Source organism: Oreochromis niloticus, linkage group LG20 (genome assembly GCF_001858045.2).
Source record: "Oreochromis niloticus isolate F11D_XX linkage group LG20, O_niloticus_UMD_NMBU, whole genome shotgun sequence".
In the NCBI taxonomy this organism is placed as follows: Eukaryota; Metazoa; Chordata; class Actinopteri; order Cichliformes; family Cichlidae; genus Oreochromis; species Oreochromis niloticus.
Genome location: NC_031984.2, coordinates 21,378,680 through 21,403,059, shown reverse-complemented (window position 1 = coordinate 21,403,059; position 24,380 = coordinate 21,378,680). Strand labels below are relative to the sequence as shown.

General features: G+C 40.8%; 4 protein-coding genes across 4 annotated transcripts; 1 reads left to right on the top strand and 3 right to left on the bottom strand.

The window, feature by feature from the left end:
• The first annotated feature begins 2,874 nt into the window (after positions 1–2,874).
• On the top strand, positions 2,875–10,131 carry LOC100708158 (uncharacterized). Its single transcript, XM_005478178.4, has 8 exons — positions 2,875–3,458; positions 4,046–4,084; positions 4,166–4,474; positions 4,608–4,916; positions 6,645–6,959; positions 7,068–7,217; positions 7,333–7,405; positions 9,198–10,131. Exons 1-7 carry the CDS (start codon positions 3,425–3,427, stop codon positions 7,374–7,376), a joined length of 1,200 nt encoding a protein of 399 aa, XP_005478235.1. The 5' UTR covers positions 2,875–3,424; the 3' UTR covers positions 7,377–7,405; positions 9,198–10,131.
• A 2,210-nt stretch (positions 10,132–12,341) lies between these two features.
• Positions 12,342–17,672, bottom strand: LOC100708427 (emerin). Its single transcript, XM_003444917.3, has 7 exons — positions 17,300–17,672; positions 17,074–17,172; positions 16,490–16,521; positions 16,108–16,133; positions 15,917–15,970; positions 15,762–15,824; positions 12,342–13,571 (listed from the first exon to the last, which is right to left on the bottom strand). The coding sequence occupies exons 1-7, from the start codon at positions 17,379–17,381 to the stop codon at positions 13,361–13,363; spliced, it is 567 nt and encodes a 188-aa protein (XP_003444965.1). The 5' UTR covers positions 17,382–17,672; the 3' UTR covers positions 12,342–13,360.
• An 868-nt stretch (positions 17,673–18,540) lies between these two features.
• si:dkey-183p4.10 (uncharacterized protein DDB_G0283697) lies at positions 18,541–21,734 on the bottom strand. Its single transcript, XM_005478175.4, has 7 exons — positions 21,619–21,734; positions 21,251–21,290; positions 19,400–21,127; positions 19,231–19,297; positions 19,085–19,154; positions 18,877–18,996; positions 18,541–18,791 (listed from the first exon to the last, which is right to left on the bottom strand). Exons 1-7 carry the CDS (start codon positions 21,622–21,624, stop codon positions 18,675–18,677), a joined length of 2,148 nt encoding a protein of 715 aa, XP_005478232.1. The 5' UTR covers positions 21,625–21,734; the 3' UTR covers positions 18,541–18,674.
• dnase1l1l (deoxyribonuclease I-like 1-like) lies at positions 21,707–24,260 on the bottom strand. Its single transcript, XM_005478174.4, has 9 exons — positions 23,874–24,260; positions 23,649–23,795; positions 23,474–23,562; positions 23,307–23,393; positions 23,094–23,212; positions 22,490–22,602; positions 22,202–22,359; positions 22,026–22,122; positions 21,707–21,939 (listed from the first exon to the last, which is right to left on the bottom strand). Exons 1-9 carry the CDS (start codon positions 23,922–23,924, stop codon positions 21,859–21,861), a joined length of 942 nt encoding a protein of 313 aa, XP_005478231.1. The 5' UTR covers positions 23,925–24,260; the 3' UTR covers positions 21,707–21,858.
• Positions 24,261–24,380: the final 120 nt, after the last annotated feature.

Here is a 24,380-nt window from a genome sequence, read left to right as displayed (position 1 = left end):
CTTTGAAGCAGATGAGCTACAGCAGCAGAAGACCACACTGGGTGCCACTCCTGTCAGCTAATTAACAGGAAACTAAGGCTACAGTTTGCACGGACTCTCCAAATTGGTGCAATAGAAGACTGGAAACCTGAAAATCTGCTGTCACATTCAACATAGTTGACCAAAGTGCTTTTCGGTTAAAAGACAGCAATAAAATACAAAACACATATTGAACAAAAAAATAAAAAACAGTAAAACATAGAAAATAGAAATAAAATAAACGATAAAAAGCTGTATAAGGCACCCGTGAGAAAAAGCTAATAAAATCTCTGCAGTTTCTGTTCCTCATTTGTAGAGTTTTGTGAGTCTGAAGTCTGAAGCTCTGGTATCACATGTCAGCATGACAGTGTCCCGGCACACCATGTACCCAGAGTCTGAAAATAGACAACTTTAAAAATGGATGTTTTTATTTGATCAGTTAAGCTGGTGTTTCTCCTCCTCTGACAAGTCATAAATATCTGCTGTGACAGATAACCTTCCACTGTGACATACTAAAGTCCTATATTGCTGGAGTACTCTTTTAAATAGCCCCAAATTACAAATGGTAATCATAAAGCTTGATTTTGGTGCTAGCAAGGGCAAGGCAACGGCATCTTTATTAGCCTTACTGATTAGCAGAGTGTCATTTTTTACTTCTGTAAAACAAATACTGGATAAACCAAATTTTGTGTTTTGTATGTACTGTGATAGTACAGAGCCTGGTATTTCCAGGTATCTCTACGGCTATGAGTGGGTGGTTTGATCCAAATCTCCATAGTATCAATATCAACATGGGCATTGCAACTAGATCGTTACACATTCACACACACTTAAATTTCAAAATGAAGGGAGATGCCTGCTGTGCTCTACTGTGTTTTGTAGTGTGCGATCATATGACTCAACAGTGCTGAGCAGACAGTGAGTGAGAGCACGATGGCAGGAAAAAAAGGAGACTCCTGTGGAATTATTTTGTGGCTGTAAATGAAAACACTGCAGACAGTGATGCGTGCAGGAAGGATTTTGTTCTGCTATGACAACATTTTATACAAACATATGAAAAACTGTGAAAATAAGAACTCGGAGCAGAAAACAAAATGAAGAGATGAGGAGGAAAAATGCCCAGAGCCCAGCAAAGAGACACTGGCACAGTCCTTCCAGAGAGGAAAAGAATATCCGGGCAACTTATAGCTGTGGTCAGAAGTTTGCATATTCTCATGAGCATGAATATCATGTTAATTGTGGGCTTTTAATGATTTCTTTGAACAGTTTTTTTCTAGGATGGAATGATTGTACAGCAAACATCTTTAATGACTTTAAAAAACAAGAACTGGGTGCAAAGTAAAAATTTGTTTGGAATTTTCTCCAAAGTATACATACAGGCTCAAGTATATACATACATCCCCACTAATATTTAGTTAACATGTTGCACCTCAACCAGATTCATTTTGTAGTCACCAACAAGCTTCTGCCATACTTTTGCCTCGATATTTGACTGCTCTTATTGGCAGAATTGGTAGAGTTTATTTGAACTGGTTGGTTTCCTGGCACAGACTCTGCTTTTAAGTGTAGTCCATAAATTTTTAACAAGGTTGAGGTCAAAGCTTGGGAAGGTCAATCTAAAAGCTTAATGTTAACCTGGGTCATCCTTTCCAAAATCAGTTTTGATGTGTGTTTGGGAGGTAGTCCTCCTCCATCATTCTATCCGAATTTCCCAGAGGAACCCACCCGAGGGATTAATAAAGTTTTATCTTATCTTATCTTATCTTATCCACACTGTCCAATTTACCAGTCCCACTGGCAGCAAAACAGCCGCTGAGCACGATGCTACCACCACTGTGCTTGACAAATGATACAATGTTCTTATGTTTGAAAGCCTCACCTTTATCTTACATAATTTTTTTTATTGTGGCCAAATAATTTTTGTCTGCAAATTTCAGTGGAGCTTGAATGCATCAATTTGGAGCAGGCAATCCTATTTTTCTTCTCTCAGCAAAGTGAAACTTTCTTCACTGTGGACAGAGACTTCTGGTGTTCCAGCAATTTCCAGTTCATGGCAGGATTGAGCTTTGGTTGTTCCTGAACATCCTAACCAATTTCCTCTCATCTGAGGGTGACAGTTAGGGCCTTCTTCCACAACTTGGCAATGTGGTGACACATCTGAATAACTTGTATGTATGCACAGTTTTTTGAACTGATGATCTTAGAATCTGCAGTTGTTTGGAAATGACTCCAAGAGACCTTCCCAACATATGTAAATCTATAATTCCTTCGACTTTGCCATTGTTCTCAATATTGGTCAGTCCAGTAACTGACCATTTGTACCGTAGTAAATCCTAATCACTAACAATAATAACGCTTGGTCTTTGCAATTTAAAAGACACTGTAGAACCTTCAGCACCACTTATTAAAAGACTTAAGTGAGTAATGTATATATTAAAATCTGCTTGTACATTTTGGACCCTTAAAGATGAAAGAAAATCCAAAATAAATTCAAACGTGTGCACTCAATTCTGGTTTTTAAAGTAAAGTGAAGTAAAGATGTATGCTGCACAATCCATCCATCCTGGAAAAAAGAACAGGGATGAATGCCCATGATGAGTGTTAAATCAATGGGAAAGCAAAAATCCAAATATGTAGTGGTCATTAAAACGTATTGCTTTTTAGCATATTAGTGATGCATTCATGCTATAAATCATGACACCGTGCTTTCCCCGTACAAATTCCGCCTGCATAAGTTAAAAGTATCGGTATCTGTACTTGGTGATAATGGTTTTTGCAGTCCTGCACATCACCACCTCCAAAGACGAAAGGTGAGACCAGCGTAGCACTGCGGCTGGATGGTGACCCCTGTCTGTGGTAGAGAGAAGGAGCCGAGGCTGGGAGCAGGAGACCAGCTGTGCTGTGATTCGTTAGTAACGTCTGGATAGGTTGGAGGATTGGTTGTTAGGAATTTGTTTGGGCGGGTCGCAGCAGAGCTGATCCAATCTAGCAGGGCCTAGCACGAGCGAAGAGCTCAGCACCTGGCTGGCTAATGTCACCGTTGACGTGAGTACGGCAGCCCGAAGGCACGTTGCACGTAGCTATGGACGTTGCAACTCTGTTTGCAACACCTGGATTCATCACCATGAACAGCAGGAGACTCACTTGATATATGCGCAGGAATCCATTGTTCACCACTCCATTGTCTGCCGCTGCTCATATCTCGATAATGTTTTTATCTACGGCCGCTGCTGCTCCACTGTTAGCTGTTTACACTTGGTTAGCCGTTAGCCCTTTATTCCTCGTGAGTTTCTGCTTGGCTCAGTAGCGCCACCCGAGTCTTCTTAGCCGATGTGTTTCAGCGGCTGTCTGCACCAACAGCAAGACAACGGGCTCCCTGCACAGCCGATGGAAGGCTGAGGAGAAGATGCTGATGGGATTCCTTTATATCCTTCTAACAGGTAAGCTAATAATGACTAGCTTGGCCTGTTTTCTAGCTGTATGTGAATTAGGTTGTTCTGAGCTTGGTGGCTCATGTTCTTGTGATTATAAGATAACCAAGTAGGACTTTGGCGTTGGTTACACATTATATATGTATTCACCCACGTGAAACTAAAAAAAACTAACAAAAATCTGCTTAAAATCATATAAGTGTGCAAACTGATTTCTAACGTTACAAAACTTGTTTCGTTAGCATATAAACAGTAACCACTATAGCATAACTTTTAATTAGCAGCGAAATGCATTGGAATTGCTTAGCTAAAATGTTTTTGAATATGACCTTCATGAAGGTCTTATTGAGTGCTGATTTAAAATGGACAGTTATTGAAGCTTTGATGAATTGTTGGGTGACATCTGAGGCATCATTTAGTCCACTGAAATCAAGTAGAAAGCCTATCAGACACATCTTTATGGCTTCAAAAACCATTAACGGATCACAAAGTTGTAGCTGTAGTTTCCCACTCCCACCAAAACTGGACTCTCTAATAATGAACAAGCAAGAAAATGGCTGCTATTCTTTAAATTTGCTTTTGTTATTCCCTTTCAGGCCTGCTGGGTGCTCTGTGGGATGGAGTGACTGCTTTCGGTAAGCCTAGAACTGATTTAAACCTCCTGCGTTCACTGGCTTGCATTTTGTATGTCTAAGTAGTTTCCTCCTGATCCTCAGGTGGGGTCAGACTAGTGGATGGGGACAACAATTGTTCTGGCAGAGTTGAGGTGCTCCGCCACAAGGAATGGGGAACTGTCTGCGGCTACGGATGGGATTTCCGGGCCGCTGATGTAGTGTGCTTGGAGCTTGGTTGTGGCTTGGCTGAAAATGTCCATAATGGTCTAAGATTTCGTAAAGCCAGTGGCCCTATCTGGCTGGATCAAGTCCAGTGCTCCGGACAGGAGAGCAGTTTATTACACTGCCGTGTTGTCCTCAACAGCAACCTGCACTGCACCCATGAGAACGATGCAGGCGTGAAGTGCTCAGGTGAGATCGCACACTGCTGAGAACCAGTGCTGAGTCATTTCTGCTTTGTTGATACATGAAGACTCTGGACTGAGTGTCATAACTGAAAAATGTAATCTAATGTTGTGGTTATATTTTTTTCCTATTCTCTCAGGTACTCTTTTAACACCCATCCTCACCCTGATGTCACCCCACACTGTGTTCTTTCCCGGGGAGTCCGTTCGCTTTGTCTGCAGGGTTCTGCTGGGTCATCACCTCAGTGACTTTCACCTGTACAAAAATGGAGTGTCCACACCGCTGGTTACACAGAGGGCGGACCAGACCCAGAATATGATGGAGCTCACCCTGTCTGATGTAGAGACTTTCCACCAAGGTAGCTACAGTTGTGGGTACAGGATCAAGAGTGGCTTTCCTACAAGGCTTCTCAGTTCCCCACCCAGCAACGCAATCAACATCACTGTAGGTGAGTCACTGCTGCTTTGACGGTAACACTATTGCGCCATTGCCCTTTTCAGTTGTGCATTATGTTTTGTGCAATCTGCTGCGGTGTGAATCTGAAAACTCAAGAACACTTCAGATGTCTTTAGAGTCTTTTTTTTTATCATAAGAGCCTATGTTAAAGGATCAGCATGAACAGACACACAAAATATTTTCTGCACTCACAGAAGTACACAGAGGCACCTCGGTGGGAGACATCTTGATAAGGAAAACTGACCTTGAAGATGTACAGAGTGTTAGCAAGCAGACTGGTTTAGACTGGTTAGTCACACCTAGCATGTCTGCCATAAACAGATGGGTGCTCACACAGCAAAAATAGCATTTTAGAAGCGTCTGTGCAGATTTCTGTTTCCATTGTACGACATCTGTCTATTTATTAAGGTGTGTCAGATTATTAAAATGTTATTGATGACTGAGAATGAGCTCTACCTCAGTTCCCTCAACTGGCTACAAATGATCAGATTAGATAAGAAAATACACTATATTGCCAAAGTATTCACTCATCTGTCTACACACACTTAAAAAATTCAGTGACATCCCATTAAAACCCTCTATAGGGTTTAATATGATATCAACCCACCCTTTGCGGATATAATGGCTTCAACTATTCTGGGAAGGCTTTCCATAAGGTCTAGGAGTGTGTTTATGGGAATTTTTGACCATTCTTCCAGAAGGGCATTTGTAGGTCAGACATTGATGTTGGAGAAGAAGCCCTGGCTCGCAGTCTCTGCACTAATTCATGCCAAAGGCATTCCTTTAGGTTGAGGTCAGGACTCTGTGCAGGCCAGTCAAGTTCTTCCACACCAAACTTTCTCATCCATGTCTTTATGGACCTTGCTTTGTGCTATGGTGCACAGTCATGTTAGAACAGGAAGGGCACTTAGCACAATGCAGTCAGACAAGTACTGTTCTCCTGGCAACTGCCAAACCCAGACTCATCCATCAGATTGCCAGACAGAGAGCGTGATTTGTCACTCCAGAGAACTTGTCTCCACTGATCTAGAGTCTAGTGGCAGTGCGCTTAACACCACTGCATCCGACGCTTTGCATTGTGCTTGGTGACGTGAGGCTTCGATGCAGCTGCTCAGCCATGGAAACCCATTCCATGAAGCTGTCTACGCACTGTTCTTGAGCTAATCTGAAGGCCACATGAAGTTTGGAGGTCTGTAGTGAATGACTCTGCAGAAAGTTGGCGGCCTCTGCGGACTCTGCGCTCAGCATCCGCTGTCACTCTGTGACTTTTTACATGACCTACCAGTTTGTGGCTGAGTTACTGTCGTTCCCAATTCCTTTCATTTTTTATAATGCCACTAACAGCTGAATTTGGAATATTTAGCAGTGAGGAAATTGCAGGACTAGACTTGTTGCACAGGTAAAAAGTCCAGTCACGGTACCACACTGAAATTCACTGAGCTCCCGAGAGCGACCCATTGTTTTACAACTGTTTGTAAAAGCAGTGCCTAGGGGCTTGATTTTATATACCTGTGGATGTTGAAGTGATTGAAACACCCAAATTCAGTGATTGGAATTGGTGAGTGAATTCTTTTGGCAATTTTGGTTTTTAAAGTGTTTTGGCCAAAACTGAATCCATGTTGGATTTTTCTCCATTTGTCCATCTTTTTTGACATTATTTTAAAATTCTGACATTGATTAACCCGTTTCACCGTTTCATTTTTTATTGTCTGGTCGACAGTGGAGCTCTTGACTCCCCAGCACTGGTACAACACGTCCGCTGAGGCCCCGGCTGGTTCTGTCATCAAAGGCCAAAGTTTTAATATCACCTGCTCCACCCTACAGCAGTACCCCGGGGGTTCCTTCCAGCTGCGTTTGATCCGCTCTAATGGCACAGTGCGCCAGACTCTGCCCGCGCTCACCCCGTCCGTCACTTTCACCTTTCCTAACGCCCAGAGCTCCAACGAGGGCTACTATTACTGCCTGTACCGGGTCCAGCTAGGCGGCCGTACCTTCGTCTCCAGAGAGAGCCAGCCCCTGCCTATAGCCATCAGAGGTGAGACTTTATGTTGCATGTCGATATAAAAAACATGTTTTTTTAAATATTCATTTTATTTAGATATACAAGTTACACATACCTACAGAAAACTCCTCTCGTTCTCAGATCCAGATCCCATCCTGAGTCCAATGGGTATCAGCTGGCTCGTGTCTGGTCTGACATTTGTGGTGGCTCTCATCATCATAGTCATTGTGGCCAAGGTACTGTGTAATAAGGAGAGGAAGCCCTCAGAGCTGGAGAGAGAGACCAGAACCTGTGAGTTCCTTTTTTACCTGCAGCCTTTGAGCTTTGCCGGAGATTTGAATAACTCTCTTTTCTGAAAGCATCCTGTATATGTACCCAAGGGTAAGAAGTGTGCTTCTGTTTGCAGGTGTGGACAACACTTATATTGCTTTATCGACAAACAAGCTGTGATCTGGAATGCAGGCAGCAGATACCTGAAGGTATTTCAGTACATAATTCTTGCACGAATGGTTCCTTTTAATTCTTTATAACATTAAATTTATGCAAATTTGATATTCCCTGACTTGTCACTGTCATCATTTAGTTTAGGTACACTTGTATTTCTACTATAGTCAGCTGTAACCTCTTGTTCGCACAAGTGGTCTCTAGTACCGTATTTTTCGTACATAAGGCGCACCGGATTATAAGGCATATTAAGCGAAGCAAAACAGTCAGATAAGTCAAATTTTACTCAACTCATTCTTCTTGCTTCCTCCACTAATGTACCATTGATTCATTAATGTTGAATTCTCTCGCAGCTGCTCTATTCCCATGTTGTTGCAGTATAGTAATGACTAACCTCGTATTGTGGATGGATTATCTCAGTTGTTCTCCTGACTGAAATTTGGTCCATTTACAGCATCCTGCCATGCGATTGCATTTGTCCCTAACTATTGGGAACCCTCACGTTGACTTTTATCGAGTGGAAAAAAGTTAGCATTCATCCTCCAGCTTCACTGTGTTTGTTATGCTAACATACCTGTGTCGCTAGCGATCACGTAGCACATCATTATATACCAGCTAGTCCAACTTCAGTAACCCTACAAATATCACTGCTGTTTAGTTTTCTGTCTTCATTTGTGTTGGAAGTGATAGCAGAGCTGTACGTTTTAAGTTTTTCAGAAATCTCTCAGTCAGGACATTCTGTATGATGTTTAGGTGGAAACTAGCGAGCTAACTTCCTGCTAACTTCTAACTCCGTTAAATTTAATAAATTCTATTTTCATGGATGCCTGGATGTTAAACTTAATTGTTACACCCGGTAAAGCAGCAACACTAATCATTTTATTAAAGATGAAAGAATTTAGACAGTTTTTAACTCTCAGTGATGCCGCAGTGTTTTGGACCTGAAGCGGACGGAGTTTTGGACCCAGATTACTGTGCGAGGCTCCTGACTACGGTAGCCGTAATGCTCCGACAATCCATCAAGCGGTGCGGCTTCGTAGCTTACCAAAGTCATGCTAAAACATTTTTTGACAGATTTTTGAGCGCTGTGCATCACATAAAATCGGTTCAAGGTCAGTAAGCACAACCAGAATTCATACATAAGGCGCACTGGATTATAAGGCGCACTGTGGATTTTTGAGAAAATTAAAGGATTTTAAGTGCGCCTTATAGTGCGTAAAATATGGTAATAATTTACCTTTTGACAGGGATAGAAGTTTATTCATTTTTGCTATTATTTGTTATTATTTTCCCTTTTTTCTCGAGTCTGTTTGCACACGCAAATTGAAATGCGATTAATATAGAATAAAAATGAAAAATATTTAATCGTGATTAATCAAAATTAATCCACAGTAACCCTGTGATGAATCTGATTAAACATTTTAATTGTTTGACAGCACTAATATATATTATATATTAGTGTATGTTGAAGAAAACTATTTAAATTCTCTTTGAATTTAAGCATACATTCTTTGTGTTTATTCTGCATTTACTTCATTATATTGCATAAATGTCAGTTACAAGCTTAAATACAAAGTTGAAAAAATGTAATTGCAACCAGGCTATTGATCAAGTAATTGCAAATATTCGCGATTAATTACAGAAAATTGTGCGATTAATTAGTTAATTTTTTTAATCTATTGACAGCACTAATACAAACATGAATTACATGTGCGTTATAGCCACTCTAGTAGTTTAATTTATTGTCTATATGCTTTTGTAGAATTTGTGTCTTGACTGACTTATTGAAGAGTAATATATATTTCTCTTTTTCAAACCTATTTTCAGGGCTCTCCATCTCCTTCATGGATCTAGATGGCAGGAGATGTAAAAACAAAACCAACCAGCTCCTTGGCTCCTAATCTACCACACCTTTTGGAAAAGGTGCCAGCTGGAACCATTTCACTACAGCCTGGATGAGACAGTCTTTACTTGTGATTACCACCGACCAATCTAAGGCTGCGTTACTTCTTTTGTCTTTGTTACTGTGGCAAAACAATAGACCATTCAGCATTGCATCATTGTGACACTACCACAGAAGACTGTGTCTGAAATCCCTCACTATAAAATGTGTGGGATCACTACATGCCATTTAGTGGACTTATTCAACCCCACAATGCATTGCAAACAAGCCCAGCACGGAAGAAGAAAAATGGCTAATATGAGAAAGGAAACAAACTGCCACAGAAGTATGTGCATTAATCATTAGGAAAACAAATCCTTGGTGTAATGTATATTTATCACAAAAATGCATGCCTGTATTTATTTAGTCGACACCTACCCGTCATATTTGAGTAGTATAATCCTCTACACGGGACTCAATGAAAATGTAACAAAGCGTAGTGAATGATTTCAGACACAGTCTAACGGACTGTAGAAACTATTTCTGGATCCAAGTCGATAAAGACTCAGAGTAGCTGTGAGATTCACTCAGACATGACTATTTCTGTGATGTATGAGGTGGAAAATTGCTACTAAAAGCTAAACTGGGGAAACTGTGACATAGGTTCTTCAGGTATCTATGTATATGTAGTTTTAAAAAAAGGTGACGCTAATGAGAGGCATTACAGGCTCAATGCATACTTGCCTACAGATCAATGATCCTTAAAGGATAAGTTGCCATTTTTGTATGTAAAGTTTAACACTACTATGCATCTTATGTCATTAACAATGTAATGAAGAGGTTGCTGTTTCAGAATAAACTGTATTCTGTTTTGGATAATACTGTGCACTTCTTCTAGGCACATTTGTACTCTAGTTAGCACTCTGCACTTTAAGAACATTTGCACACTAGAAGTTATAAACTTGCACATGAGAACTTTTAAAAATTTGCTGGTTGTTTGAATGTTTTGACGGTTTATGCGTGTGGCTCTGTCTTGCAGGCGCTTGAGCAACTGCTTAGATAATGATAGCCCACGATGATTACCGTGCAGCTTAGAAAGTGTGTGTAAATGTATTTGTGCATTTTTTTTGTTAGTGGCAGTGCTAATTTTAGTGCAAAGTGGATTTGTGGGGGCAGGAGTGTGGTTGAATAGTCCACACAATTACCTCCCACCTTATTTCACAGAACACTTTTCCTTGAATTTGTTGGAAAAAGTCAGGAGGTCAAGGAAAGGTGTGAAGGAGATTGAAGGAGGACTTCTTGCAGTGCTGAAACTACAATATCCAAAATGCACCTCTTAATTCAACCCCATGCGTTCTTTACCATGTCGTTTCATGCTGGGCCTATAACGTAAAAAAAATGAAACTACATCTTATTTTCTTATTTCATTGGATGGAGATGCAACACTCCGAACCTTCCGGCTCCTTGTTCAAGTTCCCTGCATCCATCACTTATCCCGGCTGACATAAAGCTACATGATGATCCAAAAGCGTGGCAGTACTGGTAATACAAACTGAACTGTAGTGAACCTTAAAGCCCTAAATAGATCAGTCTTATATAAATAAACCCGTTCTTCATGCCAGGTAATTCCCACCAAAACATACTGAGAAGCAATCTTATTATTAGTTCATATTTGGGTGTGACAAACAGCCTGTTGTTGAACAGTCAAAAGAAAGTGGTTATGGAAATTGACATATTTTAATATTTACATGATCTATGCCAGGTTGTCACTTTTCTTAACTGTTTTCATGATGGTCGTATGATGTATCCCTATGAAATTAACTCAGTAGCTTGGTCTAATCTATCCTATGCCAAACACATGAAGCACTGAAGCACATTTCCTTAGTATTCAGAGAATTTGAATAGCTCTTATTAAAAGCTGCCTCACATGTGCAGATACGTCTGGGTCACTTCCCTCATGTAAGAGTGCTGCTAAGCAAATCTGACTATTCAGCTGCACCCTAGCATTCATGCACCTGTTTTTCTTGTACTTGGTCCATTTCAGTGTGCTCTGTGTATGTGTCCCCTGGGGGTCTGAACACTAAAGGTTTCAGTCAGCCAATGGCACCATTCATAGTGTAATGGAGGTCACTATGCTATTGATTGAACAACTCTTCCACACCATTGTTTCTTTTAGTTTTTTTCAGTGGCCTTACTGGGATTTTGGGATTATGTTTTTTTTATTATAGTTCAAAAAATTAATTTGCCATTGTACTAGAAAAGAGAGCAGCAGGAGCAGCAAAGTGTAAAAGCCTGGCTGATGCCCAGTTAGAGTATTGTGCTGGTGGAGCCCACAGGTGCTGCCAAAGGTGCTTCGATTGAATTGAGTTCTGGTGATTGTGGAAACCAAACAAGTACACTAAACTCATGTTCAAGAAACCAGCTGGAGATTATCTGAGCTTTGGGCCATGGTACAAGATTATTATATGCTCATGTTACTTGAGACAAATTCTAACCGTACCACCCAAATACTGAAGCAGAAAATCGAGACTTTTGCTTTTCCGGTCTTCTTTTGTCGAGTCTTTGTGAATTCCAGTCTCAGCTTGCTGTTCTTAGCTGATGGGAGTGGCACCCAGTGTGGTCTGCTGCTGCTGCTGCAGTCCATCTGCTATGCATTCAAAGTTGCTTATCTACATACCTTGGTTGTAATGAGTGGCAATTTGAGTTATTCTTGCCCTCCTATTAGCTCAAAGCAGACTGACCATTCTCCTTTTACCTCTGGCGTCAACAAAGAAAACTGCTGCTCACTGGATATTTTCTCCTTTTTGCACAATTCTCTGTAAACCCCAGAGATGGCTGTGTGAGAAAATCCCAGATCAGCAGTTTCTGAAATATTCAGACCAGCCATCTGGCACCAACAACCATGCAGTGTTTGAAGTCACTCAAATAATCTTTCTTCCCCCATTCTAATGGTCAGATTGATCTTCACCAGGTCGACGTCTACCTAACATGTTATGGGCTGATAAGATATTTGCTTTACCAAGCAGGTGAATAGGTGTACCCACTTTACCCAATAAAGTGGCTACAATAAAAAACAAAACACCTAAAGCTTTAAATGTTTACATATATAAGCTTAGTTTTTAATAGTTACAGTTTTGAAACAGGAATACAAAACAAATCACAACAAACCTGGCTGATGTTAAAGTTGGATTATGTAGTACAAAAATATGATATCCAGCTTAATTATACTGAATCAAATCATAACGCTGGGGGCAACAGCTTGTCTAGTGCACCTTTTACATTTTTAACCCCACCCAGACTTTTTTTTTTTTTTAAAATCTCCAAATACACAGAGGCACTTGCATTACAGCTGGTTTGAAAATGTCCAAAATATACTTGATAACTGAAAAATGGAAACATTGTTGGACCCGTAAACTACAAATATTTAAAAATACACAATGAATCCGAAACACCCGCATTACTAGAAGTATGATGAGGGAAAAAAGGGTACATATTGAATAACTAAGTGGATATGCAGGTTGGCTTGACGCAGTGCCACGAGTTTTTGTTTTGAGGGAAATAGCCTGGCAAAAATGCATCTAACATTTGGAAAATATTGAGAGAAATGTATGCATGTTGTACAAGTTTGATGTTTATTTAAGAAAAAAAAAAAACCCTGCCACCCAAATTTTGGTCATGCAGACAGATTCACTGTGAACTGCAGAGGCTAAAAGAGACAATCAGCTGAAGCTTTAAAATATGAGCTTCAAAATCTTGCGTGATAATCTTTGGATGTTTTATGGTCAACTGCGGCCATATATGGACTAAGCTGTGGACGATCATCTCTTAAAACCACGACAGATCACTTGAAACTGTGCCGATGGAGGGACAGCTTGTGTCCAGATAAAAAAAGGAAGATTTTAGTGTGTTTTAAAGTGGCGGGCTGGTTGATTCGAGTAGTGGTAATGTACTGAAGCTCAGTGACAAATAAACATTTTGCCTAAAAGCATAAGCAGAGAATGTACTGCTGTTAAAAACACAATCTTGCATAAAATGTCTAAAATGCATGCATTTAATCATGTGCATTCCTTTAAATTCAATATAAGGAAATAATGGTTTAAAAAAAAAATCATTTTATCCCTTTAAGGGGTTCATTTGTCTCCATAGTGGAAAAAACTAAGTAGAGGAAGACTGCCACAGCCAGGAAGAACACAAACTGAACCCACAGTGGGATCAGACGTGATGACTTTGGTGCATCTGGAACATCTTGACCTGATTTCATGGGCGGCGATTTAGCATAGGTGCTTCTGTAAGTGGACGGAGTGTCATACATGTCGGGTCTGGAAAGGAAATCGAGGGAAATCATGCATCAGCACATAGTTAAAATTCTGCATCTCAAACTAGTATGACATCACTTGTTTTTATCTGGCATGATAATTGCTCCCACAAACTTTCAGTTTGATAAGAGGTCAGTGCAAAATAATTAGAGCCTCCTAAAATAATACCGGTGTGCTTTTGGACCGATGGTAAGACAAAATAAGGCGCTATGCATACCCTAAATTAGTGCTAAAGGAAATGTTAGATCATTTTCTGACTCTATTAATGTTACTTATAGAGTAACACTGGTTATTACTCTGCATCAAAGATTAAAATTCAACTTTAGTAACATGTGTGAACTTAAAGTTTCAAAATAAAATGAATTTTATTACCAGTGCATCAAAATGTTACATTGTAGCCTGTCTAATTACATTTTCTTTTATACACTGTAATCGGTTCACCTTTAACAACACATCATTAAACACCATATCTGCCTCTGAACAAATAACCAGAACCATAGAAATAAAGTTTGCCCTGAATATAAGTTTCTTTCTAAATAATAATCTATGATCCAAGAGTTTTGATGTGTATGGGTAGTTTCTAGAAGGGTTTGGCATTAAATGCAGCTCAGTACTGTACACTATGGTGGCCTTATAAACATAAGTCAACCTTTGGATTTAACTAAGCGAATAGCAGGAACCTTTCTCTGGATAATTACTGCAGTGATTAATGTGTTTCTGCTGGGAGCAGGTTATTTAGTCCTGACTGAAGCACACCCATGTGAGAATACATATCCTGTGCTTGTGAGAAAAAACAAGAAGGACCAGATGGGCCAAATTATTAGCCCTGGAGCAAGCAAAGAGAACAACTAAAGAGACTGCTGAAACTATTAAAGTTGGATTAAAACTATCCAGAGCATTATTTAAACCTGGAAGGAAGGTGAAAAAAACCCAAATAAACTCTTGAATGATTATAACTGGAGATGACTCAAACATCTGCTGAAATCAATTAGTGAAAAACATCAACAGTAGACACTCATGGGTGTGTTTAATGATGAACGTAAGAGCATTTCCGCATGCACAACTAAAAGACAAGTCAAAGGATTAGGACTAAACAGGTGTGCAGCCTTAAGAAAAACATATCAGTGAGGTTAATCAGAAAAAAAGGCTTCAGTTTTCTTGGGAGCATAATTTCCATCATTTTATCCATGATTTTGTAATCGTGGATAAAGGTCAAGTGGTTTGATGAGTCCAGGTCTAACCTGCTCTCGAGTGATTGCTCATCGGGGTGAGAAGAGACGAAGCACCCATCATGCCTAGTGCCTGCTGTACAAGCCTGTGGGGGGCATTGTTATGATCTGGGGTCTAGGATCAGCACAGTTATGTGCCCAAATTAAGAGGTCAGCTGACTATCTGGATAAGTGTTATGACCACATTTTTCCATCAGTGGATTTCCCCTTCCCTGATGACAATTCCAGTTCATCACACTGAAACTAAAAGAGTGGTTCGGGGAGCACAAGACATCATGAATCCTGACATTAACCCCACTGAGACTCTTTAAGCTATGCAGAGAAGACTTCACGCCGCGGTCCAACACTACTGTCATCAATACAGGATGTTGGCAAAAAATTAAAGCAACTCTGGATGGAAATAAATGTTGTGGGACTGCGTAAGCGTATTGAAACGATGCCATAGGAAATGCCTGTCATCATCAAAGCTAACAGCACCTGCACACAGCAGGTGATAGCTTGCTCAGTCACATCCTCACAAGGGAGCTGCCATATTAGACCGTGCAGGAGGCACAGCATGAGATAACCACTCACTCCCTGTGAGCCCACGAGACAATTACCTGTGCTATTCTCATAAAAGCGCAATGGGACATCATACAGACTTTGCACTAGAGAGCTGGCAGTCTAAATGATTCTTTAAGGTGACATGGATATTTTGATTTCACAAGTTCAGAGTTGCAGATTCTTTAAACTAAAACCAAAGTATATCCTTGTTTTTTAAAAAAAAGATGAAAGATGGAAAAAAAGCAATGATTTGAAATTCATTTAAACTCTTAACTCTAAAGGAGGTAATGTATTTTGAATGAAAAAGATCTGCATTCTGTTACTAGTTACATTTTACCTAGTGGCTTGGCAGTTTGAGGTTGAAGTTTGTCTGCAGAAAGCAAAAAAAAAAAGGTATGAACATAGATACAAAAATACTTACTCGTTACCATAATTGCTTTTGCTGTATTCAGGCTTGGACTTTGAGTAGCTCGAGTAGGATGTCCTGTAGAGGGAGAAACAGGTTAAAAAACAATTGTTCATGAGGGGTTTTTTGTGTTTCTCCCAAAAACAGCAGTTTGTAAGACTTTCACTCACTCGTGCTGATAATCTCTCTCATTCCACTCTGGTCTGGACCTCACGTAAGCCCCACTAGATAGAGACACGCCGCAGTTACTAACTCAAGATTCAGATTTGTTTTGGTTTATTTAAATGACTGAACAACAGGGAGGATAAAAGCAGGAGAAAGGGAGTTCACAGGATGGTGGAGGATTTGTGAGAAAACTGACCTGTCACCTGAGCCTTCACTTCTGGTCTGCAAAATAGAAACAAGAGAAAGTGAGTACTGTTCCAGGTCAGACAGGTATGGCATTTTGCTACGTGTAAATACAACTAACACATTTCTGCTAGAATCAAAATGCGTCTGTTCACTCCAGAGTAATGCAAAACAATCGAGGCCCCACCTGAGGCCTGTACTACGAAGCAGGATTTCATCTTATCTACCTAACCTCAGGGTTAACTTAGCAAGCTGATGACTAGCTTTGTGTGACCGGTTCTCCTGGCTGCTGATGTTAGCCTAAATGAAGTCCAGACAATGGGAAGACACGCAGAATATCCCGAACTCGCTTTTGCAGAACAGACCTCTGGAAGGAGTGCGGAAAAGATACTTACGGGTGTCCTGTAAACATAGGTGACTTCCTCCTCTGAAAGAAAACACAAATATCATGTTCACTACACTGTTTCCTGCACATTCTCAACTCTCCATCTTGACTGTAGTGAATGACGTGATCAACAACCTCTCATTTGAAACAAAACAGTAAGAAGCCTAGCCAGCTGCTTGGCTAGGCTTGGCTAGGTGTTTCTTTGTTATGGAAGACAAACAACAACAACAAAAACAACTTAAATATAAATACTAAAATGAATTATTAAATGCACTAAAACCCTACAGATAAATACATTTTTGTACTGAAGAAGACCCCACTCTTACTATCTAAAATTAATGATGTCGATACTGTCAATCATTACCTTTGATTTGTTTATGTCTATATGTTCAATTGCTTTAAACGAGCTTAGGACTTCGTATTTTACTGGCCTGCATTCAAATAATAAATAATATTAATAATTACACAGAAATGACTACAGTGTAATTCCTTTACTAATTTATAGCCTTTGTAATTACGATAGTATAGATTTTCCACGCCTTTAAAAGGACACGGGACAAATTTGACACGTATATATGAAAATGTGAATCGCACCCTCTTCTCTGTAGTAGGTTTTGTCAGGTGATGGTTTGGCTTTTTTGCCTTTGGCCATGGCCTCTTTCAGTTTCTTCTCATACAGGTTTCTCGTAGATTCTGTGAACAAACAGGACACGGGGAGCCTTTATTACAGGTAAATCTAGGAAAGAGCTGTAAAGTTAGCTGACACGGCTACTGATTCAAAAACGGGCGCATAGTAAACAGTTGAATCGGTGCCACTCACCGACCACAGGTCCGTGCTTTATTCCGTATTCATCGAGCAGGTCGCTGATTTCCTGCGCAGATTTGTTACTCAGGGAAGACATTTTTGCTTTGGCTTAGTTAGAAATCTGTTATTTATCTCTCTATGGGCTCTCCTTTCGGTTATGTTTTGCTTGTAGTTAGTTTCAGTTGCCAAAAAAAGAAAATAGATAGAACTCCTCCCAACGATTATGGCTCAGCGCTCGTTTTGTTGCACGATTTGGCGGGAAGAGCCTCAGTAGCGCGTGCGGAGTCGAATGTTGGCGTGGGAAGATGGAACACATCAAACCCCGCCCTCGTTTATTGAGCCAAGTGTTTTAAAAAATCGCACCTTAAATAACTTTTACATGTTTCCGTTTCCGTTTCAGGAACTCTTCTTTGTTTATTTTTTCCTCCTTTTAGTCGATTTTCTTTCCAGAAACGAAACAGCGCCACCACTGGGCTAATGTTAATAAGACTACTGAGACCGAAGTTTCTGATATAAAATGTCGACATTTTGTTACACGAAACAGTTCACAAAAATAGAAAATGATAAAAATCTAATGATAAATAAATAAATAACATCCTAATATTTAAATATTTAAACTAGTCATGCCCACATGAATTATTGAGGAAAATCTAAATGAAATCTAAAATCTTAACACTGACAGACACCAATTACAAACTATATTCATGAATACGAATCAGCCCATTTTTTAGGATACAAAGAAAATATAATGTATATGATGTGCCTTAAGGTACCTTAAATATATCTAAATGTTTTATCTTGTGAACTATAAACATGTAGGATTATAACTTCCACCTGTGTAAAAAACAAACAAACAAAAACAACACTTTCTTCCACTGTGAAAAACAACAATGAAACAATTATCAAATGCAAAATCACGTTTAAGCTCTTGAGCAGCACCACTTTTCAGATAAGAATCTCCAACAGGACTCACATGAACCGGAAACCAAACACAGAGCCCAACTTTAGGTTTTGCCTACTCTCTAACATATCTTAGTACTTCGTTCTTTTCTGGTTTATATTTGCAAACTAGAAACCATTGTTATGGAGTAAAAGGTCCCACAGGATTTCTCTCTGAGATGTTGTGGAGTTCTTTCTACCAAACTTAGTTTATTCCAGGCATGGTTGTCTTCACGAAAAAAATGGCGGCCTGTGTAACCTCAGCTCAGAAAACATCACTGCAAGCATACCTTATCTAGAATTCATGCAATTTAGCATAATTTTGAACAAACACAGCTCTTTATTAAGCGAAAAATCTGCACAACAACACATACTTGACTTTACACTGCATTCTTTACAAACATGTGCGAGCATATAAACAGGTTTTAATGACCAAGGACATTCCATAGCCCTAAAAGAAGAAAACCTGGTTGAGCCATTCTCCTTGATCCGTAGCCAACCAGAACATCAGCAGTCCCATCCCAGTCAGCACACCCATCTTCAGTATCAGCTTCATGATGCTGCCACCCTGTGGGACCAAAGTTTAAGCACGTGAGCTGAAAATAACCAAATCACACAGAGCAGACATTCAGTAATGAGCTGTGATTTCACACCTTGTGTTTTTCTGTGCAGGTTTGTGTGTTGCCGAGGTCTGGCTCGCTCTCTGCTAGCTGAGCTTTGGGAGGATCACAAGCAGGTTTCATTTGCAGGATGTTGTCAGGCTCCTTTGGTTCCTGACCACAAACGAAACAATTAAGTCATGTGTTTATTTATGTGTATGCGTGCATGTCTCCACAGGCAAAAAAAAAAAGATTTTCTTACATCCCATGACTCTGTGAAGCTCAGGTCCTCCCTCCCGCTGTCTGTGGAGCTGCTGAGTGACTCTTCATCACTGCAGGGAACAAGAGGAAGCAGCGTTTTGGTTGGGACTGGAAAAATAAGGTTTACACATCAGGAATTCTCCTTACCTGTCGCTTTCATAGCAAATGACTTGAGACAACGGCTCTGCACAAAACTGAACTTTTATCTGCCTCCCTGAAAAATACACAGGGGAAAACAGGTTAATTTATGAAAACGCTTTCAAAATGTTGCAGAACTTATTCTGATTACATTTAGAGACTTGTCCTCAGCACTCACCTTCTCTTTCATTCTCCTCATCGCCGTAAAAATCGTTGAAAGCTTTGATTCTCTTCTCTTCTTGCTCCCAGTTCCTTTCTTCTTCATAGTCCTCCCCTTCCAGCTTTCCCTGCTGAGGGATGCCAGAGGCCTCAACATTGTTGAAGAAGAAGCTGTCATCAAGGGATCCCTGGTAGGAGGGGCTTTTAATTTTGAGAACCTCACTCTGTACCTCAGAGTAGCTGATGTATTCTGGGTGGTCCTGGTTAACACCTGTGGGTGTTGTTTCTATCATGTCTCCTGTGGTTAACAGGTATTCAGTCAGAAGGCTATCAGTATTTAATACATCAAATTCCCAGCTGAGGAAATCTGCTCGATCTGCTCCGCTCGTGGCATATATCTGACTGTCGGCCGGCTGCTTGTTGTTTTCAAGCTCTTGAAGGCACCTACGAGCCTCGTCATCATCACTGGAACTGTAGTCGCTCTCAGATGTGTCTTCTTCATCGTCAGACTTGGTCGCGGCTGTGCTGCCTCTGTCTTGTTCTCCAGCTGCTACGTCCATGCTCATCAGATTCTCAGCATCCATCTCTAGATCTCTGCTGTACAGATACCCGTCTTCCTTCTCATCGCTGTCCTCGGGGTGGTCCATCTGTGTTATATCTTCCACAGGTCCTTCCATGAAAGCATCCTGCTGCGTGTATGAACTGCATTCAGATGTACCGGGCCCGAAACTTGGCCTGCTTTCCTGATTTTTTCTCCCATCTTCTGCATATTCACAAGAAGAAAAGTCTGAGGGATAATCTGCAAAGCTCTCACCTGCCTCTTGGTGCTCATCCCCTGAGAAATCTTTCATTTTCTCTGCATATTCCCCATTATCACCTTCACCAGTGAGCTCCTGCAGATTTTGGAAGGATATGCAAGGAAACTCTGAACTAGCTTCCTCAGGATCATCCCCGTAAATGTTTTCCACCTCTTCCTCCTCCTCAAGAGGCTGTCCGATAACATTTTCCTCCTGTTCGATTTTCATGCCCTCACACTCGGAATCAGATGATATGCCCTCTTCTTCATCTTCTTCTTCTTCTTCTTCTTCTTCTTCTTCTTCTTCTTCTTCTTCTTCTTCTCCTTCTTTTTCTTCTTCGCTTTCTCCCTCGTCCTCTCCTATCTCTGCAGCTTTTATCACAGTCTCATCGCCTCGGTCAGGGAATCTTTCCAAATAGGACACGTCCTCATCGCTCTCAGCCTCACCTCGCTCCTCGTTTCTAACTTGAGGGTTTTCAGCATCCTCCGGGGCCAGAGGTTGTCCCTCAGCAAAGATCTCGTCCTCCTTATCGCTGTCGTTGAACTCATCACTGCAGCGCACTGACATCAACAAATCCCCTGGTGTCTCTGCCACTCCTATGTCCTCTTCCACACCCTCATCATCTTCTCCAGAGACGGAGCCTTCGTGTGCAGAATCTCCATCTGAGCTCGTGTAATCCTCTTCTGTTGTTTTGTCACCGTCCACGGCACCGATCCCCTCACCTTTAAAATCCTCCTCATCTGTTTCATTGTCCGACTGCTCTTCGTAAACATTTTCAGCTGCCTCTTTGGTTTCAAACGGAGCTGCCGCTTCACCTGTTGCTTCCTGGAGCAGTGCCGCCTCTTTATTGTTTGTTGTTAGGTTTTCTGTCCCGTCTTCATCAGACTTTTCTTCAAAAGTTAAATTCTCAAAGTCCAAATCTTCGTCCGGGAATGGAGGAGTAGATGTCTCTGTAAAAACAGCATAATCTGAATATTAATCTTTTTAATAAAACAAACCAAAAAAAAGCAAAAAAAAAAAAGTAATATATGTGTCCTATAAATGCCAGAAATAACCACATATATATATCTTACCTGAAAATGCATCTGTTAGGAGATCGGTAAAACCTTCCATCTTTACAAAGACAAAATCAATAACTTATCTTAGAAGTTATATCGAGACAAAAAATTAATGCATTGGCACAGATAATCTCTCGTCTCAGAAAGGAAGAGCGCACGAAGTAACTCTCATCTGTTGTAGCTACAAGCAGCTTCCTGTCAAACAGACCGTGCAGAGGTTACATATTTAAACTGAAACATTCGATGAAATGCACGACACAGAGTCTCCACGTGATGTTTACCTACGATCAAGGATGAAGATTTAAGATGATTTTCTCAGGTTCCTCTGGAAAGCAAAGTGCAAAAGTGATGTTTTGTGTTTTCGCGTTGCTGCAGGAACGTACCTTCATGAGCTCATGAAATGATGTCAGCTTTGATGTGGTTTTGGTTTCAGGGGCAGACTATAAACTCCAGCAGTGAAGCACGCAGTTCTTACTTGCTGAAAAAACTTGAGTTTATTGGTGCAACTGAGAGGAGTGCAGTGCCAGTTTAGGATCATTATAAAAAAACAAAACCAAAAACATAACTCTGGATTTTAATCAATTAAAATCAAGCAAAAAACTGCAAAAACATTAGTGATTGATTTACAGCTCATGGCGGAGGAAGTAGCGGTGGTTGGTCTTCAGATCAACTTCTACAGGAAAATGGTCGCTGACCTCAAGAGCCTAAAGTGTCATCAAAAGAACAGAATAAAAGTTGAAGTTAGGTCAGAAAATGAACTCGAGGGAGGTGTTTCTTTTGAGAGGTTTACCTCTGCCTCAGTTAGATGGAAATGCTCTTTAAAGTTGAAGGGCTGAGCTGAAGCTGGGACTACACTGGAAACAACCTCCCGTCCGTGCACGATGATCCTGTTTCAGAATGAGGAAGCTTTATAGTTGGGCATAAGAAACTCCAATATGTCTGCACCAAGTCACTGTAGACACTGACCTGTCGTAGGCACAGTGCGTCTTCTCCCTGACGGTGGTGTCTTGCTCGTCTCCGATTAGCCAGTGAAATTTGGGGTCACTCCTCAAGCGCATGGCTCTCCATCCTTTGGCGGTGATGTAGCTGCACCCGGCGTTCAGGTCACCTAAAATGATCACATTCTGAAAGCACGCCAATAAAGGGAAGTTAAAAAAAAATCATGAAAATTCTTACGAACAACATGATGAGGAACCAAGATCTTACTAAAGAAAGCAAAAGGGATTTAAAATGAAACGATGTGTTTCAACCTACATCTGTCTTCCACTTCTTGTAAATCCTTTTGAAGACGGCGTACAGTTCATCGATCTCCTTCATGGCCGTTTTCGGACTGGTGTGCTGCCCTATCAGGACAAAATCCTTCACCACTGAAAATAAAAACACATCGCAAAGCACCGCAGTCAGTCTGACTGTGTGTCTCTCATTCAGACCTCCAAATTCAACAAATGTGCAATTTCTCTGTGACGTTTATGGCTGCATGAACTTGACCAGGGTGAGCTTTAGTAGCAGCACGATTGTTTACAGTGTAACAAGATTCATATGTGATGTGGCTTTGGATGGGTCTTGTGCTAGTTTGACACATGAACAAAAAGTCAGTCTTATGTTTTGGCCTACAAGGTTATAACCCAACACTAACAGTCTGTGACACCTCTGAAACCGTGGCTCATCATTAACATTGTTGTGAAGCAAATAATTAGAAAGCAAAAATCATTTAGAAGCCAGACAACCTAATCATAAATCATTCAGTCGTTTAGATTTGCCGACAGAAACGATTCTGGATGACAAGTCAGAGTCATTTTTTATTTTTGCCAGCACAAAGCTGTTTGAAGTTTCATGTTTTTCCCCCTTTTAACCTTACATGTAGTAGGAGAGTGAAAGTGGACGATGAAGGGCCCTCTGGAGAAAACATCAGTTTCATTCATCCCCTTTCCTTCGAGTTTAGGGTACTCATAATGCTCTTTGACCTTCAGCACACTCCTGTAGGTCATGGGAGAGGAAAGCACACTAGGTTTAGCATGATCATATAAAGTATAAACGGCTCAAATGCAATGGGAAATACAGCATGAATTACCTGTAAATGTAGACATATTGCTCCTTATAGGTCTTCCTCCCGAGCCTTTCGCTTTCCACGTAAGAGTAGGGGTTGGATTTGTCAAACCTGGTTAGAAAATAACATTCAAATTAAAGCTGGTCAGTATTATTAAATGGCACAGAAGATTCACCGCATAAGCCTTGTACCTGTTAAGATCCTTAACCAAAGCTTGTATTACTTCTCCTTTAGAGTCTCGGACCTCCTGAATGAGACACAAGTCACACCGAGAAAGAATCTTGGGAGGAAAAGCAGAAAAAAAGATTCATCAGTTGTCCACTTTGTTCAACTATCAATCTAGATGTTTTTGTAGACACAGAGTACCTTTAGCAGAATCCCCATAACCTTCTTGTTGTTTGCCTTGGATTCTCCAAAGCTCTGAATATTAAAAGCACAGATTTTGAGGGACGACGTGACATCCAGCAAACACAGCCCAACAACAAACAGCAGCCCTGCGGTCCTCATCGTGCTCTGCAAGCACAAAGAAAGTTTGCAAGAGCCCCACTTGTCATGTTTTAAAGTACGCTACAGAAATCCTCAGCCCCTTACCTTCAGTGCGTTTGTCACCGGGAGACTGATCTCAGGCCAGCAAAGAGCCATCTCTTCAGTGACCACGGGAACATACAGGTAGATGTGGGCGGGGGAGACAGGGGCTGCAGATGTGTGGTGGATGTGCTGTGTCAGTGCCTATTGAGAATGGAGCTGTATCTGGAACAGTTAAAAGCACCGTAATGAACAATGACTCCATCCAACTCAGAGAGCTCAGCTCTGAGTGCGTTTTGTCTCTAAGTTTGAGCGTAATCAGACAATGGATGCGGTCATGTGCCACGTCCGTCCGCTTCATGAACATGTGTGTAGAATATGCTACAAATCCTCCTGTCAGTTTGGCAGCTGGTAACTACCACACGGTGCTGTTAAAAAGAACATTCTGATGACTGGTGCAGTCTTTACTGTGATGCCTCTGCCAGTGTGAGGCAGAGTGTGTCTCTTACACCTATAAGAGTGCAACAGCTTTATCTTTAGACAGTGTTTTCCTTTTTCTTTTGGGGCCTACAG